The following is a 24369-nucleotide window of genomic DNA, read 5'->3' as shown; positions in this document are numbered from 1 at the left end:
ACCAAATTTGGAACAGGTTATATAGTTGGATAGAACACCTCATTAGCTACATTTTGTAAAAATGATTTCGAAAATTGGTTCAGTAGAAAAAAGTTACAACAAAATATATGGGTTCACAAACAGGAGAGTAAGTACATAAGTGACTAACGCTTTTTTTATTTTGCATAATTTTCTTTTGTATATAAATATATTTTACTGCGATTCTACCAAAATGATATGTTAGCGTAACGGTTAGAGTACCGGGGGTTGGTTGAAAGATTTTAGGTTCAATCCCGTGTATCGTTTTTTTTTTATAATTAAAAAGCCTAACTTTTTTTAATAACTTATTTTTTTTTTAACTCTCCTTATGATTTTATAGCAAAAAATGGTGAATTTATCGATTAAAAATTTTAGTGAATTCTATGATATACATATTCTTTGAATAAACTCAAATTTTTCGTTATCACATTTGATGAAAAATGTAGTCCCATTTTGGCAATGCGTCTGACCAATGATGCTTTTGAACCCACGACCACCACTGCGATGTCATCAGCATCAGCCTGGGCATAAATATTCCTATTTTTAAACTCCTTTAAAATAGGATTCAGCATACAGTTCCATAGTAAAGGTGATAAAATCCCACTTTGGGGGTTTCATTTAACTACTTCCCTTGTAACAGTTGCCCCCAGTAGTTCTACTTGAACTGTTCTGTGCCTCACCATATACTCAATCCATCGGATGAGTACTGGTGGCACATTGAGTTCTCGTAGCGACTTGAACATACTATTGAAGGGTATGTTATCAAAAGCTCCAACGATATCTAACAAGACACCGAGTGCCATCTTCTTTTTTGTTAGTTTACGCTCTATACAGATCACGAATTCATGAACCGCAGTCTCGGTAGAGACTCTGTCTCGGAACTACTATGATTGAATGATAAATATTGCATAAATGTGTGTTTGAGAGCTAATTTTTTTTGACAATCATTAATAAATATTATAAATTTATATATTAGTACAATAGCAATGCCTGGAAAAATCATGGATTACATGGAAAAATGCGTGCATGAAAAGTAATATTCTTAAGATTTTATTAAACCTGGAAAAGTAAAGGACAAGAAATTCAACCTGGAAAAGTAAAGAACAAGATATTCTAGTAAAGTAAAAAATAAGAATTTTTTAGACTTAAAATATTGCAGCTAAAAATAAAATTTGAATATTGATAAATATTTTATTTATTATTTGCATATGTTGTTGTTTATTGTTGAGTTAAAAAGAATTAAATGATCCTAATTATGATATAATAAAATTATAAAATTATTAATTCTATCTACTAACTAACTAACTAATGAATTAATTTTATTCAAACAATTTTCACTACATAAATATATGCAAATAATGGAGGGGGAAATAAGTTCAATCCAGCGACTGACACCCTTTCTAACTCAACAATAAACAACAACATATGCAAATAATAAATAAAATATTTATCAATATTCAAATTTTATTTTTAGCTGCAATATTTTAAGTCTAAAAAATTCTTATTTTTTACTTTACTAGAATATCTTGTTCTTTACTTTTCCAGGTTGAATTTCTTGTCCTTTACTTTTCCAGGTTTAATAAAATCTTAAGAATATTACTTTTCATGCGCGCATTTTTCCATGTAATAATATTTAGGTGCATATTTTCAAACTTTGGAGCATACACGGAATTTTGAACAATTCTTTATTTAATCTACAAGCTAGATTGTTCTATTCAGTCAGCAATGACCAGATAGGAGTGTTAATAATAAATTAATTAAAACTTTGACACGGTCGTAGCTTATAGAACAAAAACAATCTATCATTATAGAGGTTCTGCAGAGTTCAAAAAAGATACCTTTGAAGAAGGTTGGAGATTACAGAGACCAAAATTTTGTGAAAATAACCGATGTGAGGAGTCGTTTGAATAATCTAAATACAAATTATCACACACACAAAAAAAAATAAATAAAATAAAATAAAAAATAAAACACAAAAAGCAATGAACAATACCAAATTCTAAAATCTAGATAACATGCAAATCACAATTCTCTCAAGCTCATTGTGATTTTAACTTAGTTCAGCTTACCTGGTCGCATTAGGACCGCTAGGAAAAGAAAATTTAGGTAAAAAAATTATTGCAGTGAAAAATAAATGTAAAACTTGCAAGAATATTTTTTAAATGAGGGATATGCAATTCTTAAAAAGAATATTTTTAAATTAAACATTCATTTTATAAACATTTTAAAATTTTATAATTTTGTGGCTATAATAGAAATCTTTCTAGATGTATCCATCAAATAGTTTGAGTACTTCAAGTATGCATCTTTATGATGAAAGGACTGCTTTTGGGAGGAAGCTGTGAATATGGGAAACAGCAGTAGCAATGAATGTTATTTTTAAATATCAAGGATAAAATATCCATCAACAGTTTCTTTCAGCCAACCATGGGTGCAAGAATATTTACCTCTTAATTCCACATGTAATATAAAAACCCAAGCATACAGCTTCTCTTTTCTAGTATTTCTTTTAGACCAGACATGTGAGCCTCAGCTGCTAAATAGAGGACAAGTCACACACAATGAGACATTGTTGACTACTGCAGGCATATCGGGTTTGTATTACTGTACACAGATTCGAAAAAGTTGTCAAAAAAACAAATATATAACAAATAAATGTTATCAAAGGCAAGATAAGTTACTTTTCTGTCAAACTGGATATATTTTTCGTGTTTTTATTCAATGTAACATGTTTATTCAGCTCGAAACGCATACAGTGTTTACCGATGTATTGGAAAATTCAAAATGGCGCACGACTCTCTTTAACACGGTAAGTTCAGGAAAAGGTGTTATAAATAATAAACTAGACAAAATACTGTTAGAAATTCGCTCAATATATGTTAGAGTGACATAAGTTGATATATATTCGGTGTTTTTTTAATAGTATTTTGTCTAGTTTATTATTTATAACACCTTTTCCCAAACTTACCATGTTAAAGAGAGAGTCGGGCGCCATTTTGAATTTTCCAATACATCGGTAAACACTACATGTTTTTCGAGCTGAATAAACATGTTACATTGAATAAAAACACAAAAAATGTATCCAGTTTGGTAGAAAAGTAACTTATTTTGCCTTTGATAACATTTATTTGTTATATATTTGTTTTTTAACAACTTTTTCGAATCTATGTGTACAGTAATACAAACCCGGCATATCAAAAGTATATGCATGTCTCATCAAATGCATTACACACACACATACACACACACACATAATTTATACACTGCCACATGCAAACTCATCACCAGCTGAAACAAGCATGGCTACTTTACTTCATAGGTGTGACCCTTTTCTTCCTGAAATTTTCATGGATAGTTGAGGTAAAAAGCAACTCAAACTTCTCGGTCTTTCTCATCAAATTTTTCTTGAAATTCATGCATTCGATCCATTGCTCTTTCCGCTTATTGTAAATTCAGTTCTATCATTCAAAACTATTCTCATTTATTATTTCAGGAGAGGAGGCTTCATACCTTTTCCTAAAAGGTATAAACAAAAGTGATTCCATAGCTGTGGTTCAACTCTGGGCACATCACTGCTAATTAATATATCAAAAACAAAAACGAATATTAAGATTCCAAGACAATTGGCTAGACCTACCTTTCATCATCAAAAGTGGGGACACCTTTGATTTCTATCGCCTTACCAATAGCCATACCATTTTCAATTGTGCCAACATATGGGACTTTCTGGAAAAGAACATGTAAAAGTGTATGATTTTTTAAAAATTTGTTTTTGTTCTCTGGCATAATCAACTATTTTCAGCTCATTTAATGCTGAATCCAATAATTTTAGAAAATGTTTTTAAATATTTATTCATGGTATTTGGTTTGGTGGTTTTGTTTTATGGCATATCAATCTCTTGAGTTATTTAACGCTGAATCCAGTCATTTTGGAAAATGTTTTAAGCTTCTAGTTCTTTATATCTTCAAATATTTATTAATGATGTTTGGTTTGGTTGTTTTGTTTTATGGCATATCAATACTTTGAGGGTTATTTAATGTTGGATCCAGTAATTCTGGAACTATGAATCAAGTTTTTTTATATCTTCAAATATCTATTTATGGTTTAATTGTTTATGCATAGAAAAATTGTTGCCTTTGTTTTTTACTTTATGGAACATTATTGAGTTTTGCTAAGGGAAAAAAAAACATGACTGTTTGGTGCATTTTAGGTCAAGTCAATATCTTCAGAGAGCCTGATCTGGGAGCACCATTATATAAATGAGGAGTCAATAGTTTTGTTACATTAATTCTTCGATGACTTTGGCTGTCGATTGCTTAGCTTCAGATTGGAAAAGCATTTTCATGCTAAGCCCATAATTTGAATGTACACATTATTTAAACGTTTCCAAACATCTGTCACATGTTGGTTGTTTTTGTTTAACGACATTTGTGGTATTTAATGCTGAATCTAACAATTTTAAAAGTTTGTACATCAAGATCTTTATATCTTCAAATATTTATTCATGGAATTGATTTGGTTGTTTGATGGTCTATCAGCCCTTTCTGGGTTATTTAATGTTGAATCCAGTATTTTTGGAAAATGGTTTTATTCTTATTTATGTCAAATATTTTTTTCATGGTATTTGATTTGATTGTTTTGTAGAAGAAAAATGTTTTTTTGACTTTGCAGAACATGATTGAGCTTTGCAAAGAGAAAGAAAAAACCAATGAAGCCAGTATCTTCAGACAACCTGATCTGGTAGCATCAGATGCTGTAACAAGTATAAACACTCCAGGCCAAAGTGGATCTGAGAGCAATGGTAACTAAGGGGCAACTCCACATTCCTTACAGTCTCCAAATGGGGCTTCATCACTGGATATCATAAACTCATACCCAGGATCTGTCAGACATTATTCAAAAGTTATTTTGTCATGTTTAAATTGGATATAATTATGATCTAAATGAATGAGTTATTTCTTTTTTGCTATCAAAACAGGTTTCCGTTATTTGAATCAATAATAAACATAACTGTTGATAATTAAGTGTATACAATTAATTGAACACAAGGCACTATTTTTCCAATAGCTAGGAAAGAATAATAGGCTCTTCAAACAGTACTGAAGCATACATGACCCAAACATGTGTCACAGCTATCAAGATCGACAATGGTAGTTAATTTTAAACACGTCAGTGCTAAATATCCCCCCATTAGTTTTTCTTGCAATTCATTTTTGCTGGTTTGGTAATGGTGTTAATGAGGCAGATTCAGAGAAATCATCAATTTGAACTGAAAGAAGTATGGCGGTCAACTCAAAACATGTCTCAAAACAGTGAAGCCAGATACAAAACTCATTATAAGACAACGTATCTACACTGTTCAACAATTGAATTAAGAGTTGTCTCAAGGTTAGCAATCCAGGGCGAATGCTCTCACAATTTCAGTCAAGTCATAACCACTTGAAAGTCGATAGAAATTGACCCTTGCACAGTCACTTTCATATACTGCAATGCAAATTCATTAATACAAATTATGTACTCACCAACAGAAGTACTAAGATATCTCCAACACAATGACACCTACATATTTTGTTTAATAAGGCAAAGATTTGTTACCTAGAAATATGTTTTAATACTTACAACATAGTCTTGCATAATAACTTCATGGAGCTCAAGGCCATCACTGATTCTGAGCCACCTGACAGTGTCATAGCAAACTCGATGTTCAAATTCTAGGAAAAAGGATCCATTTACAAACACCTGTCAGGAAATAAAAATTTGAACACATTGAAAGATATTTTTTTAATAAGATTTATAAAAACATTTTAATAAAACAAACCTTCACCATGGCAAACAATAGTCCATCTAATTATGTCAATCAATTTTCAAATTCTTTCCATCTAATTTTTGCAGAATTACTGGTATAATTAGTATAATAGCAAAATTTGGAAAATGAAAAAAAATCGATTTAAAATAAATTCTGGTTTTTTTTGTGTCAATTTCAACTAAAAACAATGATATCTACTTAATTGACATGTCAGAAGTACTTAATTACCACATTATTAAAAAAAAAAAAAAAAAATTTTTTTAAAGTTTTTGATCTTTATCGTAAAAACCCTTGCCATATTTCTTTGTGAACACCCAACATAACAAGAGAAGTAACTCAATTACGCTACAAACAAAGCGAATAACTCATTTACAATTGTTAAACAATTTATTAAAAGAATTAATAATTACACACTATTTACCTCTTTAAATTCTCCAGTGTTTTTAGTCTAACATTTTATTTTCACTAATTTTCGTCAAAAAAAATGTTTTCTTTAGTAAGTATTTTTCTACATTAACATTTTCATAATTTTTTAATATATTCATTACTGTAACATGACAATTAAGTAAAGATCATTGGTTTACCTTGAAATTCAATATTCAAAATTTTGAATTTTGCTATTATCGTTTAGTTGCACCAAATTGACTAATGCGATGCTAAAGGTATTGTCACCACTGTAATTAAGATTTTGTAACAAAAATCAAATATAAATAAATTTTAAGATTTTCAAAAATGGTACCTATACAGCTTTTGAACCAAACCAAAACTGAACTGTTGTTTTATACTAACTTTAATTTAAAGCCAACACCAAAAAAGATTAATAAATTAAGCTGGTACTAAATGTTTGTTTTGGGAGACTTTCATCATGATATTCCTGCCAAGCAAAACAGCATTGCCATAAGACAAGGAAATCTCGGTAGGTAAGTTAAAACATGTCATTGGGGTTAGCCAATCAACGACCTTTATTTGTTTGAGGTGCGTAAGTGGATGACCCCCACGTAATGAACAACAGCATGTGCTGTCTAGAAGAGACTTTTCTGCTGTCATTGGATGATGGAAGGTGAGCAAAAATGTTGCATAGCGTACATATTAAAGGATGACGCCGAGTTCATATTAAAAGAGATATGATGGGGACATTCATACTGACGAGAGACGGCAGGGACATATATATAACAACGATGAGGGGGAGACATTTATACAGTTCTGTGGATTCTTATAACATATTAGCGAGGGTGATAGATGCACAGTTCTTATATTTCTTGTAGCACATACAGAGAGGAGGAGAGATACATATTTTGGAAGGGTTACGCAATGTTCATAATAAGATGATTAACACATTTCTTTTCAATTTGTGGAATGATGACACAAAGACAACCAGTTACAAATATCGATGGTGATTCTTTATTTCATTGGACCGGTCGAATAATAATGACGTCAAGATTTCACATTTGTTCTATATGGTTAAACTTCTACCCGTTCGCCTCTAAGGGGATCCTCCTCTGACCATGTCAGCTCTTTCCAATAGACTTTGCTGACTGCTCGAACTTGACTGCCCGACTCTCTAATCTGACTAATTCTAACTCCTATATTGAGAATTCCCTTTTTGCTATGACGTCAGAAGTGTGGTTCCAAAATGTGACCAACTCATGTGGCTAAGCACACATTTTCCAAACATACTTTCGACAACAGAGAATTCTCAACTAACCTATTTTTTAACCTAACTTAATTTTTTTTAACAATACATTTTTAATTTGTATTCTTCATTCTTTTTAGCTGACATTTTTAATTCAGTTTTCATAAAAGAATGAACTATCAGTTCTTTTTACAATATAAACAATATCTAACTATTTATTAATAGAATTTAATAGTTTTTTTTTAACATTCCGATTCTAACATTCTATCTCTGAACCTTGCCTACAAGGTTCGAGTCTCGGCTTATCCTAATCTCATTTTCACTTATTTAATGTTCTTATTTACATGGAAAGGGACAGCCTTTCCTTTTACAAAAAAAGTCGCTTGTGTGCAAGAATGAAAAAGACGAAAAGAAAAGCCCCATGCAGGCTGATTATATGGTTTAAACAAAATAAACATTTATGTAATCATGAAGAGGGTGATTCCCTAACTGGATGGTACAAGGCCATTAATTGGGAGTACTGAGAACGCAAAAAGAGGAGGGAGAGAGAAATGGAACACTATTTCAATCTAAATGAAATTAAAGGAATGAATTTGTTGCGACCTGAACTGATAAATGCAACTTCATATGAGGGCCATTAAACATTAGAAATGATCAAGTTTTTTTTTTTGTTTTGAAATCGAACTCTTACTGAAAGAGGCATAAGGCCTCATACTTCCGATGAACTATATATATGGATTAATTAAAATTTATTACCTTAAATGACTTTGAAATTAACATTCATGCAATATAGTCGATCCACACGTCGATTCATCCTTGTATTTATACTTGGCTCAACAACAAATCCTTCCGACTGAGGAAGTCATTGACTGTCAGTTTCAGATGTCCTATGAACTTTTGCCCCGATGGGTCGTCCTGGTACCGAGGATTTTGAAAGACTTTCTAGCATATTTGCCTTTCTTTTGATATCATTTTTATTGCAGAGTCGTTGAGTTGTTGATTTTCAAAAAAAAATCAAAACAAAAAAAAGTGACAAAACTTAATTCTCCGGATTTTGGGTCCTATTTCCCATGGTTTTTTTTTTTGCTTCGGTTGGACTTTTGTGCTTTCTACTAATCTGCTAAAATAACTTGCCATTCTTGCTTCATTCTTTAACTGTATGCACAGAAGCTCTTACAGGGAAATCAGCAGTTTAGCTCATACCCGACTCCTTATCATACGAGGACTTCTGCCCCTATAGGTCTAACATTTGATGGAATGTAGTTGGATGGCACTTTTCCAATGATGGAGTCCTATGCCCTTGACCAAGCTGGAACAGAATGAAACTATACTCTGCATACTTAAATGTTGTCTAGGCCCCAGTGTAGGGTCTTGAAACGGACAATCCTTTCTTATAAAAAGTACAGATGTTCTGAAGAGTGCATTTTGGAACACTAATACTGGAACTGCGTTTCCGGTGTCAGACAATTTTGTTCAAAACATCAGCAGCAGTGAACGTTGTTTTTGCAAATTAAATATATATATCATAAATTGTCTTCATAAGTGATCGACTATTCATGCTATTTATGATTTTTAAATCCAATATTATTTATAATTCAACTGACAATTCACCAATCTCATTCTTATCAAGACCAAAAGCCACTAGAAGATAGGTTGTACCTTTTTACCTTTCAGAAAAGAAAAAAAATGACATGTGAAAAGTAATCAAGTAAAGAATGGTTATGTTATTCGCTCATGACATCAGTGTAGTATTTAGTAGAAATTTCGATAACAGAAATAATGTTATCGAAGTGAAAAAGGTATTTTAAGTGGAGAAAATATTTACATTAAAGTTCCCAGGAATTTTACTTGGAGAAAAGGAATTTGATAAGTAAAAATAAACACTGATGAACATATGACAGATTAGGCAATGGCCGTGTGGTGATATGTGTTGATGACGTCATTAAGAGGGGGAAATAGTTTTTTGAGAGACACATAGAAATTAGTCAGGGTTGGTAGTCAGAGTTAGCAGACAGTCGGCAGTCAGAAGGAAAAGGAGAAGGATGGTCCATTAACCATAATGGCTCAGAACAGGAGAAACTGTTGGAAAATATCGATAGTTAAGATGTAAAAACCTAAGACCAGAGTGCAGTTTTCCAATGGGGAAACATTGGCAAATAAAGTTGTTGTAAATACAACCAGGACTGAGTCATACAAATTTTCACTTGCAGCTTTTCCAAAAATCTGTCAAATCAAGATCAAGCCAAATGGATAAAGTATGAACCCTCAGCGATCCCTAAATATACGAGTCAATCCTCGGTCACGGACCCCAATGTGATCTGTGCTCATCCTTTGCAGGGGACTCAATCTGGTCGGAATCTCTTTCACCTTTGGATTGATAGGCCGCTGCCTCATCATTCTGTCACACTGGAAATGAATCAATTTCATGCACATAAGAAAGACTCGATATTCTATTGGTTCATTCAAGATATATGTACAAATATAACTTAAATACAATTGTTCAGGTGTTGATTTGACAAAACTCGACTGAGTCCCAATTAGATTTAATTACTCTCAGTTTTGTAGTGGTGAAAATCGGGAAGAGAAAGAGAGGGGGTGACAACTCTTTGATTAGTATTAGATTCGCTCAAATCTCAGCTCCAACTGCAGATCTTTGTATGGGGACCAGCTTATGTAGTCAGGTCAGGGGTAGGTCTGACTACCACCTAAACCAATCACCAGTAAGTACGTCATCTAATGGGAATCCCGATTCCCTGCGTGTGTGCCTGCAGTCTGCCACTTTCTCAGGCTCCAAAAGGTTAAGCTCATAACCTCAATTTCCATTATCTGTTCTCAAAGTGACATATGTTGCTAATTTTCCACCAGACAATAAAATTTATATATTGGTTTCATAAAAATGATAAAATTCATAACTCTTCCTTTCAGCAGGGGTGGTTGCTGTTGCCCTGGCATACAATAATACTTAACAAATAAAACAAGCATATCTTCCTGGCATTCTCCAGTGTATTGGGAGTCTCAACCCCTCCCTCCAATGAGGAGACCTACTGCTCCCGGAAATGATCACATCACAAAAGTATGTTTCCTTATTGGCCGATGTTAACCCTTCACCAAAGAGAACTGTATCTGTCCCCTATTGTTGTAAAGACCGTCTATCAAATGTATTTATATACTCATCACTAGGCAGTTACATACACACTCACCATCTTAGAAACAAATATATGACACATCACACAGAAAATACATCCATGTATACTTGTAAATATCTGAAAACATTATATAGGCAACTATTGTACAGATTGAGAGCCTCTGCAAAAGTATCTATCCAGAATGTTCGCTTCTGGAAAAGGTCTCAGTCCAGGTGTTCAGATTATCCTTGGTCTTGTTTGGACATCCCCCTTCCCCATCTTTCAGAGACCACAATCTTGCTACATCAATGGATTGAGCCATCATTGATATTCTGCTATAGGGATCTACCCTATTTTGAGAGTAGATGGACTCCTCTAGACATTATATAAATATATGGTAGTCATTGATGTCAATCATAGAAACAGGATCATGTGCAGACTTTCTGTGTGACTATTTTGTACTATTGTAAATACACCACAGTGTTATTACTAGCAGGCCACCTAGCACTACCTGGTTGTAAAATACACATAAATATATGTTAATCCATGCAGATTTCTTTGTTATTATTATAGAGCCAATTCTATATTGATTATCATCCAATATATAGCATTCATTTTAAAAGTTATATACATATATAAATAAATAAAAAAAAACATCATTTGGGTACCTTCCACTAGAATTGAAACCAAAATGTTTACCACTGCAACATTAGTCATTATTCATCCATCCAGTGTTGTTACCAATAGATGGATATGAAAGGTTGCAAATTAAGTAACTTTTAGCTATGAATGTTTAATTTTGCAGGAGAAATGTTTTATTCGACTTGCTCTTAAAAGGTCAACTGTTTCGTTTTCAATTTTGACTCCTAAACAGCAATTTTGCCGGCTAAAAACCTAATAGAAGCTGATTAAAATACCCTAGATTTCAACCCTGTAGAGCAAATATCCAGTGATAAGTTTGGTAGAGACGTTTTGCACACATCTGCAAGGTCACTATATATATATATATATATATATATATAGCGGTGTGTTATAATGCTTTCATCTTACATTCTACACAATTATTCAGAATTTAGAAACTATGCATCAATAGAATTCAGCATAGTGAAATTACCTAATTAAAATCTCCATAAAAAAACACTTTTCAAAGGAATATGCAAATTAGTTAACCTTCATGTAGTCGCTTACATATCCATGAGTTTGTTTTGATAATTTTTGAATAGAAAAAAAAATGGGCCTTTAATATCAACATAAGAGTGAAAGAAAAACTCAACTTTATATAGATGAGCAACCCTTCAAAATCACAACACGTTCACATCTCCAAACCAACACAATCAGCATGATCGAGCAGTCAAGGGCTGATAGTTTGGATTTTTGGTAGAAATAAGTGATTTTATTTGCAACATATATAGCATTTATAAACATTGAATTTTTTCCCCTTTTGTAGAGAGCAACCCTAGCAAGGTTGTTTGGTTATATGATAAGCAGAAATCCAGCAGACATCAATTTTGACCAAAACTTTTAAGGACTCTACACAGAAAATTTAAGGGATTTGGCAGAAAGGCGAAGAGCTTGCAGGTCTTTATGAAGAAAGATTTTATAGGAGTTGGTCCGACAGTTTGTGTTAAGATTAGCCTCTCTAAATAAAGTGAAACAGAATAAAACCATCTTAATCTGTTATTCTTCAAGCATGTCTAGTATAGTTTACCCGATTAAAGGACACAAATCGCAAAAAAAAACATATGCAATATGGGTTAAATCGATACAGTATACTTACACGATAAGCATGTTCTCCAACTACAATACGCAAGGTGAAGCGCTGACCTTCATTGAATGGGAAATATTCTGAATGGAGCTGTTCATCTCCCCATCCGCCATCATAAGTGTTGCAGCAAACTTCATTAGAATCCAATCGAGGGTTCAGATGGAAAGCAATCACAGCATCATCCGAAGAGTCGGACTGAAGATTGATGCTTACTCTGAAAATAAATGCAGAAAAAAAAATGTTCTTACACATTATGTGGAGGACAGTTCAAACTGAATATGCATATTTTATTAATATAATTTCTATCAACATATTTTCGTTTGGATTTTTTCCAATCATATTAATTTTCTTGCCTTAGTCAAAAACTCACCGATGTAGTTACATTATTAAATAATAAATTTACATTATTGTAGTTACATTACTAAATAATAAATACCAAAAATTAATATTTTGAATAAACCACATTTTTATAATGAAAATATTTTCCTGCAATTCATTTTAATTTCGTCACTTATATAAAAAAAAAAAATACAAAAAACATGAAATTACATTTCAGACAAAAATAACATGTTTAATATTTGGAATAGTGAAAAGCATATAAACAAACTAATAATGAAATAATGGAGATACATGTTGAAAGGTAACGGATATTCCAGTCATGTTAAACACACACTCTTTAGGGGTTTTTTGTTATTTTTACTTGGAAGTCATCACTTATAAAAGGCTCAAAGGCCACTCAAGGATAAGGATTAATGAATGTAAGGTGGTAGTGTAGTAATCACTAGTTGTGAAAATTGGGTAGAATTTGATTATTTATGGGGACGGCTCAAGAACTGGTTTATGGAAAGAAACTCTGTCCATGAAATCTTCATGGAATCTGCCTCAAATTTAAGCACAGATAGAGTGGGGAAAAGTGGTTTACCTAGTTAAGTGTTTATTGTGAAAGTTTGGCAAAGGAGAGAAGACCATAGATTGTAGTTCAGTAGAGCACTTGCTATGAAAATAGCGATATAGCAAAGAAAGGTTCATCCTGTCTGTGGAAAAGAAATTGTAGGGAAGAGACAAGGGCATCACTAGGTTTTACTCCATTTTAGGACATATCTCGCTCTGATACAGAGGATTGCAGTGATAGTGAAATATCTACTTGAACGGTCGAATGATGATTCAACCATTTTTCTGGCGAATTTGGCAACAGATTTGATGGACATGTTCCATTTCAAATCAGGAGTGAAGGTCAGTCACAGAAGCTTGTCAAGATATGGAACTTTCCCAAGACGTGAGCCATTCATTTTAATTGGGATGCAATTGGGGTCAGAACAATTATGATGAAAGATGAGAAGCTTGGTTTTTAGTACATTAAAGTTTAAGAAAGTACTTCTACACCAAATTAGTCTGATTATTTTTCTCCAGAATCAAATATGAACATTCCTGAGTTTCTTACTTGCCATAAATGTACTTTCATACGCCTTGTGTAGGTAATCCATAGACAGATTGTTTGCAATATCATAGTCTTCAGTATGGCTGAACTAGCACCCATCCCAAGCCAAGAATCAAGCCTACAACCATATAGTTGATAACAGCTCTCAGCACTAGGCCACAGGACAGATGATGTTGTAAGTGATATCTACACTCGTTTTTATATAAATATTGACCACTACTTGAAAATCCTTTATTTGTTTATTTACAAACACGAGTGGCGGGGGGGGGGGCAAATTTGCTGGTCATAAAATACGCTTAAATATATTTTAAATCATGCAGATTTTATTTTTATTATACAGAGCCAATTCACTATTGAATAATATATATATTAGTACTGATTTCTAAACTTAAAACAAATGACTTGGGTATCAGCTAGAATCAAAATCAAAAGCAAAACATTTAGCGCCCCAGCCATATTCACTACAATTTGAGTTGACCTAACAAATAGATAAGAAAGTTATAAAATTAAACCACTTTTAGCTGTGACTAGTTTACACATTCACAAACTAATAGAAATGTTGGCAAGTTGAAATGAACATTTTGCATTTCAAGTTGCTGAATTCTGTATGCGTTATTCATCCATCCAAACAAAGATTTTATTAGTTATAAATCATCCTTGGTGTATGATTACCATTTTCTCTTAAGGGCAGTGTTATGTAGCCACTAGATAGTAATTTAAGAGTTTATCAGTAAAATATTTACTGACATACATACATCCGCTTTATTTATATAGAAAAGTATTGCCAGATGTTAAATAGTAGTAAGTGATATTAACATTAGCGCTCAACTCTGAAGGTAGGTTTATACTTAGTTTTCCCAAAAGACAGATTGCTTTGTTGTATCAACTCTTCAGTATTGACACTAAACGCTTCAGTGACCCATCAGATCACAACCTTTTATTTGGATTTCATTTAAAACCTTACAAAGTGTGATATGTTTTAAGTCAGTCTTGCATGATAAAAATAAATCTTTACTTCTATATTAGCCTTAATATTATTGCTAATAGATAGAAAATTGACCACACCCTGTCTGCTAATCCCTCAGCTAACATTCACATTTGCAGTGACTTCAATGTCTATAATGTGGAATGGCTGACCCACTCAAATAAGACTGATGATGAGGAGAGGTTCTGTCATGATTTTGCCAATGAGCTCACTCAGATTGTTCGCGAGCCCACCTGTGTGCCCGATACTACCGGTCAGTACGCAAGCCTTCTAGACCTTTTTTTATCCACTTCCCCTGAGCTATGCTCATATTTCATTCTATCTCCTCTGGGATCCTCCAACCACTGCGTCGTATCAGTTAAGATAAAAATGAAATATAATAAATCTACAGACGTACCTCTCCACCATACTGTATACCGATACTCTATGGCGGACTGAGATAGCTTCCGTACATTCATATCTGATCTACCTCACCATTCCATGTTTAAAAAGGATGTGTCCTCTATAGTATCAGACCTGACCGAATGGTTAATTGTAGGCATAAACCAATTCATACCATCCAAAAAATTCCAACAAAAACCTAACAGCCAGCCATTGTTCTCCCCTGAATGTGCTGCTGCCATCGCACACAGAAATAACTTTTTCCATAGCTACCAACGTAATAGATGCACAGAAACTAAAGCTGCTTTCAGGACCGCCAGCAACCACTGTAAAAAAGTAATAAAAAAAATGCAAGAGAACTATATGCTCAATCCGTTAAATCCAAAGTAGCTGAGCAGCGGCTTGGTCCCCACCAATTCTGGCAAATAGCAAATAGGATCCTGAACTGAAACGTGCGTTGTATCCCAATCATTATCAAGGGACCAGAGGTTATCTCGACAGCATCCGACAAGGCCACACTATTTGCCAAGAACTTTGCAGCTAATTCTACCCTATGCGACGAAGACCATCAACTCCCCGTATTTCCTCCTATAACAGACAACATACAATGCAACATACAAATATCTGTGCGTGAGGTCCCCAAGCTAATCAAGAACCTTGACTCCAGTAAAGCAACTGGTCCTGACGGTATTCCAATTATAGTGTTAAAAAATTACAACCAGAACTTCCCCCCATACTTACAAAACTGTTTAAGCATTGCCTTAAGGAGAAGTGCTTCCCAACACCCTGGAAAACCTCATCAGTATGGCCTGTCTTTAAGAATTCCGGTGATAAGTCATCTCCCTCTCAGTACAAACCAATAATCTCCTATGTGTCATGAGTAAGTTGCTGGAATCCACAATAAATAGAGAAGTAGTCAACCACCTCAGCAGAAATAATCTTCTTAGTGACACGCAATATGGTTTCCGTTCTGCTAGATCTACAGCAGATGTGCTAACGGTTATATCTCATAGGATTAGCGAATCTCTCAACAAAGGCTTCATTTCTAGGGCAATTGCTCTTGACATATCCAAGGCCTTCGATAAGGTTTGGCCTACTACACAAGATTTCCAGCTACGGTATTACTGGAAATGTTCTCGATCATTAAATCATTTCTCTCTGATAGGCTCATAAGAGTAGTGGTTGATGGGCAGAAATCAGAGGCCCACAGTATTAATGCTGGAGTCCCTCAGGGGTCCATACTGGGCCCAACTCTCTTCCTGATCTACATCAAAGATCTCCCAAAACACATACTAAAATCTTTCATTGACATCTATGCTGACGACATGACCATCTATGGCAACACATCAAAGGCTGTAAATGATGATGTTCTCTGATTCTCTCTCCTCTGATCTTGAGCGCATGGTACAGTGGGGGAAGAGGTGGCTAGTTACCTTTAATGCATCTAAGACCAAGCTCCTATCTCTACATCATAAACGCTCTGATCCCCATCTGGCATCAATTGAAATGGATGGCTCTCGTCTAGGGGTGGCCCCATGTTTTGATAAGCTTCTGGGTTTTACCTTTACTCTTGATCTTAAATAGAACACGTACATCAAGTCTGTGGCCAAGGTCACTGGGAAAATGGTGGGATCCTTCTACCGCTCCAGAAGATATCTCACTAATGATGCAATTCTCTATCTATATAAAAGCCAAGTACGTCCAAGGATGGAGTACTGCTGTCACATCTGGGCAGGAGCTGCTAAAAACAGCCTATCCTGCCTTGACAAAAAATTTTCCAAAGCAATCATCAGTCACATGCTTATTTTGCTCTGGAGAGATAATTTTAATGTTAGTTTTTGCAATTTATTGCAAGGAAACGTAGTTATTTTACCACATACAATGCCTATATTTCCCAACTGGTACTGACAGAGCTTAATATTGGTTTACCTCAGTGATTTAACAATATTGGTTTACCTCAGTGATTTAACAATATTGGTTTACCTTGGTGATTTAACAAGAACTATGCAGCTACATTAAATTATAAATACCAAATGTTAATCTTTGGGATAAACACTTATAATAAAATATATTTTTCTGTGATTTAATTTAATTTTGCCACACCATATATATATATGCACACACACACACACAAGTTCTACATGAGTGACCTTGAAAATGGGGCATTTAATTACACTAGCAAACCCTCTATATATGTATGGTATGCAGATAGCATACTCATTCTAGCTGACAACAATGAACAAATACTAACACTTAAGAACCTTTTCGAAGATAACTCCAAACTAAAATTCACCATAAAATTAAATGTTAATAAAAAAATTATTTCTTGGTATTCCCATAATACTTCCAACAACACATTCAGCACCTCCAACTACAAAAATCGCACGAGCCTAAATTCTTGCCTTCTAAATTTAGAAGCAAATGCCCTTACCGTTACAAAATAGCCACGATCAAAAACCCTAACTGCACTTACCTAATCTCATGATAAAAAATAAACACTTCTCAAACTAAAAAAGATCAACTAAGTAATTATTAATAACAAATTCCCAAACTATATTATCAACCAACAAATAAAATCAATGCTGCAGAACAAAAAAATACCTACAAAATAGTAATACCTCACATCAAAATCCTTATAACATTAACCTAATCTACTGTAACTAAATGCAACTGGGCTTTAAATTAGAAAAGGCCATAAAAATATTATCCATAGATATGTTTCTACTGCATGGGAAATAATGTATTTTATTGTATGTTTAAGCAATATATAATGATTGCATCATTTTAATTTACAAAATGTTAATCTAATGAAACTCCGGTGCTTATAAAAAAGTGCTCAATAACAAGTAGAGCAGTATTATAGTATAAATTACTTTATTTATAAACATTATTGGCTACATCTGTGAATAGATGTTTAAAGCTAAACCCTGCTATAAAAACGTAGAAAATTTTTAAGTGTCCTTGGTGAAAAATATAAAATCAGAAGTATATATGAATCAAAATAAGGGGGAAATGTTTTCCAATTTAACTAGGAAATATCCCACACTCCTTTTCTTTGTCTATCACCTGCTATATTCTATTTCTCTCTTTTCTTTACTCTTTCATATTTTATTTAATTTTTATGTTCTATTCACTACTCCATCTCTTTAAAAAAATAAAGAAATAAAAAAAAACAAATGAGAGGATTGCAAGTTTAAGTTTATGGTAAGATTTGTCCTGAAGATGAAGAACTTCACAAAAATAAATCACAACTGAAATATGTATGCATATACATAGCCAATAATGTCTGTATAAGTAAAAAAATTTATGTTTATTCAATATATATATATATATATATATATATATATATACACACACACTTCATTTACTATAAAGCGAATTTCACTTAATAGCATTTTAACTTCAAACACATTGCCAGTGTATTATACAGTGAATTTAGAAATACTCTACATGCTCAGAGAATTCAGATTTTACACACACACACACACACACACACACACACACACACACACACACACGTCTTGATGAAATAGAATATTAGAATTCAACAGGTTAATTTCAAATCAGTAGGTTTCATCCAGAATCACTGCTTTATCTTTAGCTAACAAACAGTTTATCTCTGGAAAAAAGTAACTGCTAGTCAGAATTATCTGCATTATTCTTTAGAATAGAAGTGTGATCCATTATAAGGCATATATCAATGGTGTTATTTAATACTAAAACGATCTATTGTAAACAAGTCATAGAACAAAAAATGTTATTTAACAATAATTTGGAGAAATTGGAAGTTCATACTTTTCCCAACAGCAATGTGTAAATTAAAATACAAAGATCAACAATATTGGAACTTTGCCAACCTCAATGTAAGTTTGTGACTATATTCATAAGTTATTCCTGCAATCTACTTTTTTTTTGTCAATATCAAATATTGCAATATATTTCTAAATTTGATGCAATCAATTCTGAATGAACATTGCTATATGAATAAAAATATTATGCAAATTTCTGAATATTTTTGTATTTTTTATAATACTCAGTTTTATGTTTTATTATTAAAACTAAATTTAGTAGCTTTGTTCACCAATAATTTCCATAAGTCATAGAAACTTAGCTTTTTTGTACGGGGTGATAAATCTCATTCTGTTTTTCTTTTATTTACTTTTAAATATAAGTATTTTTAGTGATAATGGTGTTTTTGTTAAAATTGTACCGTGTAAATGATTCGATATTAAAGTTAGATTCCATTTTATGAAACTAAAGCTGTGAAAAATTTAAATAAAATAGTTTGGATTAAAATTAAACAAACTTAGATTTTTATTTTATTTTAATTTTGTATATGTGTTTGTGTGGGTGATGCCTGGATACATTTTCATCAAGTAAATGCACACACAAAAAGTAATTCAAAATTTACTTCAAGTTTTATATTTGGAAAGTTCTCCCAAAACCCAATTCCAATCTTTGTTCAAACCGTAACTGATAAGTACAAGAATTCCATTTTCACAAACATGATGGATAGAAATAAAAAAATCTTTGTTATTCTAGTTAAGACAGTAAACAAGTAAATATTCAGTACATGGATAAAACAATGAAAGAGAGAGAACCAAGTAGGTGGCTAGGTGATAACTCGTCCCATGATCCAAAACTTGTTTGATTTTCATCTTCAAGTCGGGGGGGGAAAAAAAACAAGATATATATATAAAAACTTGTCATTTTAATTTGAAAAGTTAAACAGGAACAAAATTAGTCTTTTTTTGTAGTTCAACCTAATCTTGTTTCCTGATAGAGTTCGCAAAGCTACCAGTTGTCCTACATAAGCATACATACCTGCCAAATCTACTCACCTTGCATGCAAAATCAGAAATGTAGGAAGGAACAAAAATGAGAGAAAGAATTAAGAGACGAGCAAAAACAAGAACTTGCAGAAATTCTTTACACTTTGGGAGAGACCTACCCTCATTACAGTTGGCATATTTTATTTACCCCCACACTCTCCTGAAATAATGTACTCATTCACTTTGAGAGAAGTTCTATAAAAAGTACTTTTAGTGATGAAAAACACAAAAATACACACGTAGGAGGTAGCTGCAGGGTGCCATCTTCCCATATGAAACAGAAGATTTTATGTCTTCATGAACTTACATGATGACAATGTGATGGAGCTGAAAAGTATCATGCATTTAAAAATCATATTTCCTTTCTTTTTGTAGACTAACAGGGAGACCCGACGTTGTCCTGGATTGAATGAAGATCAACAAACGTTCTACCCTTCCATACTTTTGTCATCGAAATCAGTGAAATCACCCATTTTTTTTAATCAAATCGATTGATTGCCCGCTCTAGTTAGGGACACCCCTCTGCAGTATACAAGGAGGAATCTTCATAAGATCAGAAACAGTAAAATGGAAGTACTTAGGCAAACTGATATGGTTCCCAGATGTAGACCTATAAACTAATGTGTACTGAAAACTTTCATGAGTAAAACTTTTCAAAATAATACCTGGAGAATATATTAGCCTAAGGCTGCTTCCCGGCTGACTACAACATGATCGTTTTCCAGTCCAATGTTAACAAGTTCTTGTTTCACCGGTCTCTTAAATGATCAAACTCATCCCAGTTAAAACCACTGTTACCAATCTAGCAGTATTGTCTCACCATCAATCTGACAAACTCATTAACATTCATCCTCAAGTGGCCTTTTGGCCTTGATGTGTGGTAACTCATTAGTACATGATATTAAAAAACGGTCCTTTTTTTTAATTATGAAACTAAAACTATGAAGTAATTGATCTATGCTTATGAGTGAGAAAGTAAAAATAGTTGAGGTCCAATAAAATAAAATTATCATTTTTGATAAAATCAAAGTCATTTATTTACACTTAAGAAATCTGTATGCTTTATGATAATATTAAAGATTCATGCTTAAAAGCTTTTTTGTAGTTAAATATGCTTAAAAGTTTGTTTTTTTTGGGGGGGGAGTTAAATATCTGAATACTTGTGTCGGGTCATGCCGATATATGATCATGCCACGTTATAGGTCAACCGAATAAAACAGCAAATGCTTGCATGCATGAAGGCAATGCTGATTTTCATGAAGTACATTCAATCTAAAATAAAATGGAATATGTCTATTTGTAGTATTTTTCTTGTGTGTGAAGTCTGGAGGATGGGGGCGACAGTGGCAAGAGATGTTGACAACAATTAGAAAAAGTTTAGGAAATGTTTATTAAAGCTCACCTTTGAAATCCATATTGTGTAAAACCCTTTATGGTAAACATTTTGCCAGGGTGGAGGCCACCTGGAATGTGCTCCAAAAGTGGAGTATCCTACAAAGAAAAAAAAAAGAAGCATCAAAATTAACACAAGTCAGACATATCTATTACTAATGGAGATTGGGTTTCTGCCTGTCTAAAACCAAAATTACAACCCCTATAATAGAGATTTATTTGTTTGAAGGTGAAAATATACTAACTTTCAATGCTTTTCAAGGAGTGGGTGTAGTATTTGTTTTACTGTTATGTGAATATCTTTCCAAGCATTATCTCATCATTTGAATTCATGGTGCAATATATATTTGTTTGTCATACATAAGATTTCAATTTATCCAACTAAGTAGAATAATAACGTCTTTATCAGATGAAGAATGACATGACGTTTGTCTGATGAAATGACTATTTAAAAGCTTTTTCTATGGTCATATTTTATGCTCAACCTGGTATATCTGGAAACATTAAAAAGAACATATGTGCCTCATGTTGAAGACAAAGAGGGTAAGGGGTAAATCTCTTTTACTATGACTCCCCACATGTGAACTGCAGCATCACTGGCTACCATATTTTTATCTTCACAGCTGGAAAAATTATGAATTCAAGATTATGGACAATGTAAAATATCAATTTAGCAAACAATCACCGACTGGATTGTTGCAGCATACGTTCTTAAGTACTTTCATTATTTTCATTATTCAAGGGTCATAAATGACCATCCACATTTGCTTGCTTTCCATCTCAACTGTTTTACTTAATATTTTCCTTACAAATTATCTCCTCATTTGTTAGATCCAATCTCTATAGTAATCATAATTTTGCCACAACTGCAAAGAATTTTCATTTTTTGTTTGTATATTTAAAATCAAACAAAATTTGGGGTCTGTGACATAGAGTCTCTATGGTTCCATACGAGCATTGTCTGAAGATAGCAGTTTTAATCCTACCCAAGCAGACCAGAATATTAATCAAACCATGGTGAAGCAACAACTATGAAAAGAGATTACAATTACAAAACTCAGCATTCCTATTCTGCTGTGGTTAATCACCTGAAGAAGACCAGGGGATGAGTTGGCCGAAACGTGGTGAAACAACTATAAAGATGAGAAAAACAGTCCACAAAAGAATGAATACACAAAGTTTCCATGGAAAAATTTCTTTCCAAGAACTTCCCATCTGTAAAACATTACCATGGGACTGCTTTTCTGTAGACTACAGACTTCAAATCTAATACTATTCATAAACAGTCCTCAAAAGTAATCACTTTCTTCATTCTATACATTTTCAATCATCTCATATTCTTTATCATGAAACTGACTATATTTCTCTTATTAACACTTATCTTCGAGTCGCCTTTGGCCTTGATAAATGATGACTCATTAGTAAAACTAAAAATGATGGCTTAGTATGGCTAAGATAACAAGTCTTATTTATTCCACTACTAGCAAGAGTACTCATTCTATTAAAGATTGAAATGGTTTCAAATTAAAAGATATGCTTTCATTGGTTGAATAGAATAACATTTTAAAATATCCAGTTAAAACAGAAACAGATGGCTAATAGTCTCATCGTAGTTACCTGGATAGGAAAATGATAATTAAAAGGTCCAGAGAACTTATAAACCTGCACACTATTCTGCCAGTGATGGTTTGTAAAATTAAGAAACTAATATTTTCAATTTTCTGCATCTTTCATCGTAATTCGTCCATTTGCTTCATAGCAAATTCTGGCAAATTAAGACAAGGCACCACCAGACAAGACAGTCCACATGTGGAGTTCAGATAAAGCCCCTAAGATTACAAGAAAGGAGCATCCAACAATTTTAGTACAAGTCATAATAGTAAGACATTAAAATACTTCAGTATCATATTCGGTTTGATGTCAGTATTTCATGTGCGTTTTAGAAATTGACTTCCAAACAAACTTATTTTAACATCCGGGTGGAACATGGACTGATAAATATTGCATGGAGAAAATGGATGGCCTCCACCCACTGAATATGGTTTCCGGATTTGAAACAACTTGCATAAAAAAAAGCTGCTCATATGCAACCTGGATCTACCCAGTCAAGGCACAATCACATCCACGATCATGTTAGACCCTTGAGATGCATATATACATGGGCGATTGTTTTCGCAGACCAAATATATTAGGATATCATGTGGAAGACTTGTTCTCAAGTGATAAAACTTTGCAAGGATATTCAAAAGGAACTGAATAGTGTACAATTTGAGGGCACATAGAATCAATTCAGGACTGGATTCATATAGGTCCTTGCTCGCATGAAGTTGAACCATCATGATTGGGTTGAGGACAACGATTCCAAGATAAACAATCTCTGAAGTGAAAAAAAGCTATACCAACGATATATCTGCACACACAAAACAAAACAAAAAACTATCCTTATAGAAACTTCCCAGATGTTCATTACAGTATACATGAAAGGAGAAAAGTATGAACATTCTTTCATAGAGGAAAGGCAGAGAATAATTAACAGATTCCCATGTTAAGAGAAACACTATGTAGAAGATCGTTTTTGACATGAGGACAGTCTGTTAATTACGAGGGACGTTTTCAAAAGTAACGTCTCCTATTATTTATTTTTTTATTATTATATATATATATATATATATAATAAAAAAATAAATAATATATATATATATTTTTAATTCTGCTCAAACAGATCAGAGAGGATCCGAAATTACATTATTATGGTGACTGAACTTATGTATTCATGATCTGAAACTTTTCTCTCTTGCAGATATTTATGGTGCTAGAAAGCAGCAAGATACATCATTGAATTCCTTCAGGCATAAAAAATTTAACGTTTAAAAATCCAATGCATTCGATGTCAGTTAGGAAAGGAGTCTGATTTCAGAGTGGCAACAGATGAGAGTGACAAGGCATGCCTTGGACTTTTATGATCAATGCATCAAAATAGCTGACAAAAGTGT

At 33.1% G+C, this 24369-nt stretch overlaps 1 protein-coding gene across 2 annotated transcripts in view; it reads right to left on the bottom strand.

Moving 5' to 3' along the window:
- LOC145293841 (galectin-4-like) overlaps positions 1–24369 on the bottom strand; it is a 115530-nt gene that overhangs the window by 39763 nt on the left and 51398 nt on the right. Inside the window, exons 3-7 of one of the 2 annotated variants that reach the window (XM_080140514.1) lie at positions 21387–21475; positions 12361–12562; positions 5639–5758; positions 3656–3744; positions 2088–2105 (exon numbers count right to left, since the gene is read on the bottom strand). In XM_080140514.1, coding sequence (XP_079996640.1) covers positions 2088–2105; positions 3656–3744; positions 5639–5758; positions 12361–12562; positions 21387–21475 — 518 coding nt within the window. The remainder of the gene's footprint in view (positions 1–2087; positions 2106–3655; positions 3745–5638; positions 5759–12360; positions 12563–21386; positions 21476–24369) is intronic. The other variant, XM_080140515.1, reaches the window with a different exon arrangement.

Source organism: Euprymna scolopes, chromosome 15, assembly GCF_053919585.1.
Source record: "Euprymna scolopes isolate OS-2025 chromosome 15, ASM5391958v1, whole genome shotgun sequence".
Taxonomy (NCBI): Eukaryota; Metazoa; Mollusca; class Cephalopoda; order Sepiida; family Sepiolidae; genus Euprymna; species Euprymna scolopes.
Note: the sequence above shows the minus strand (reverse complement) of the source record. Positions and strands in the feature narration are given on the sequence as shown.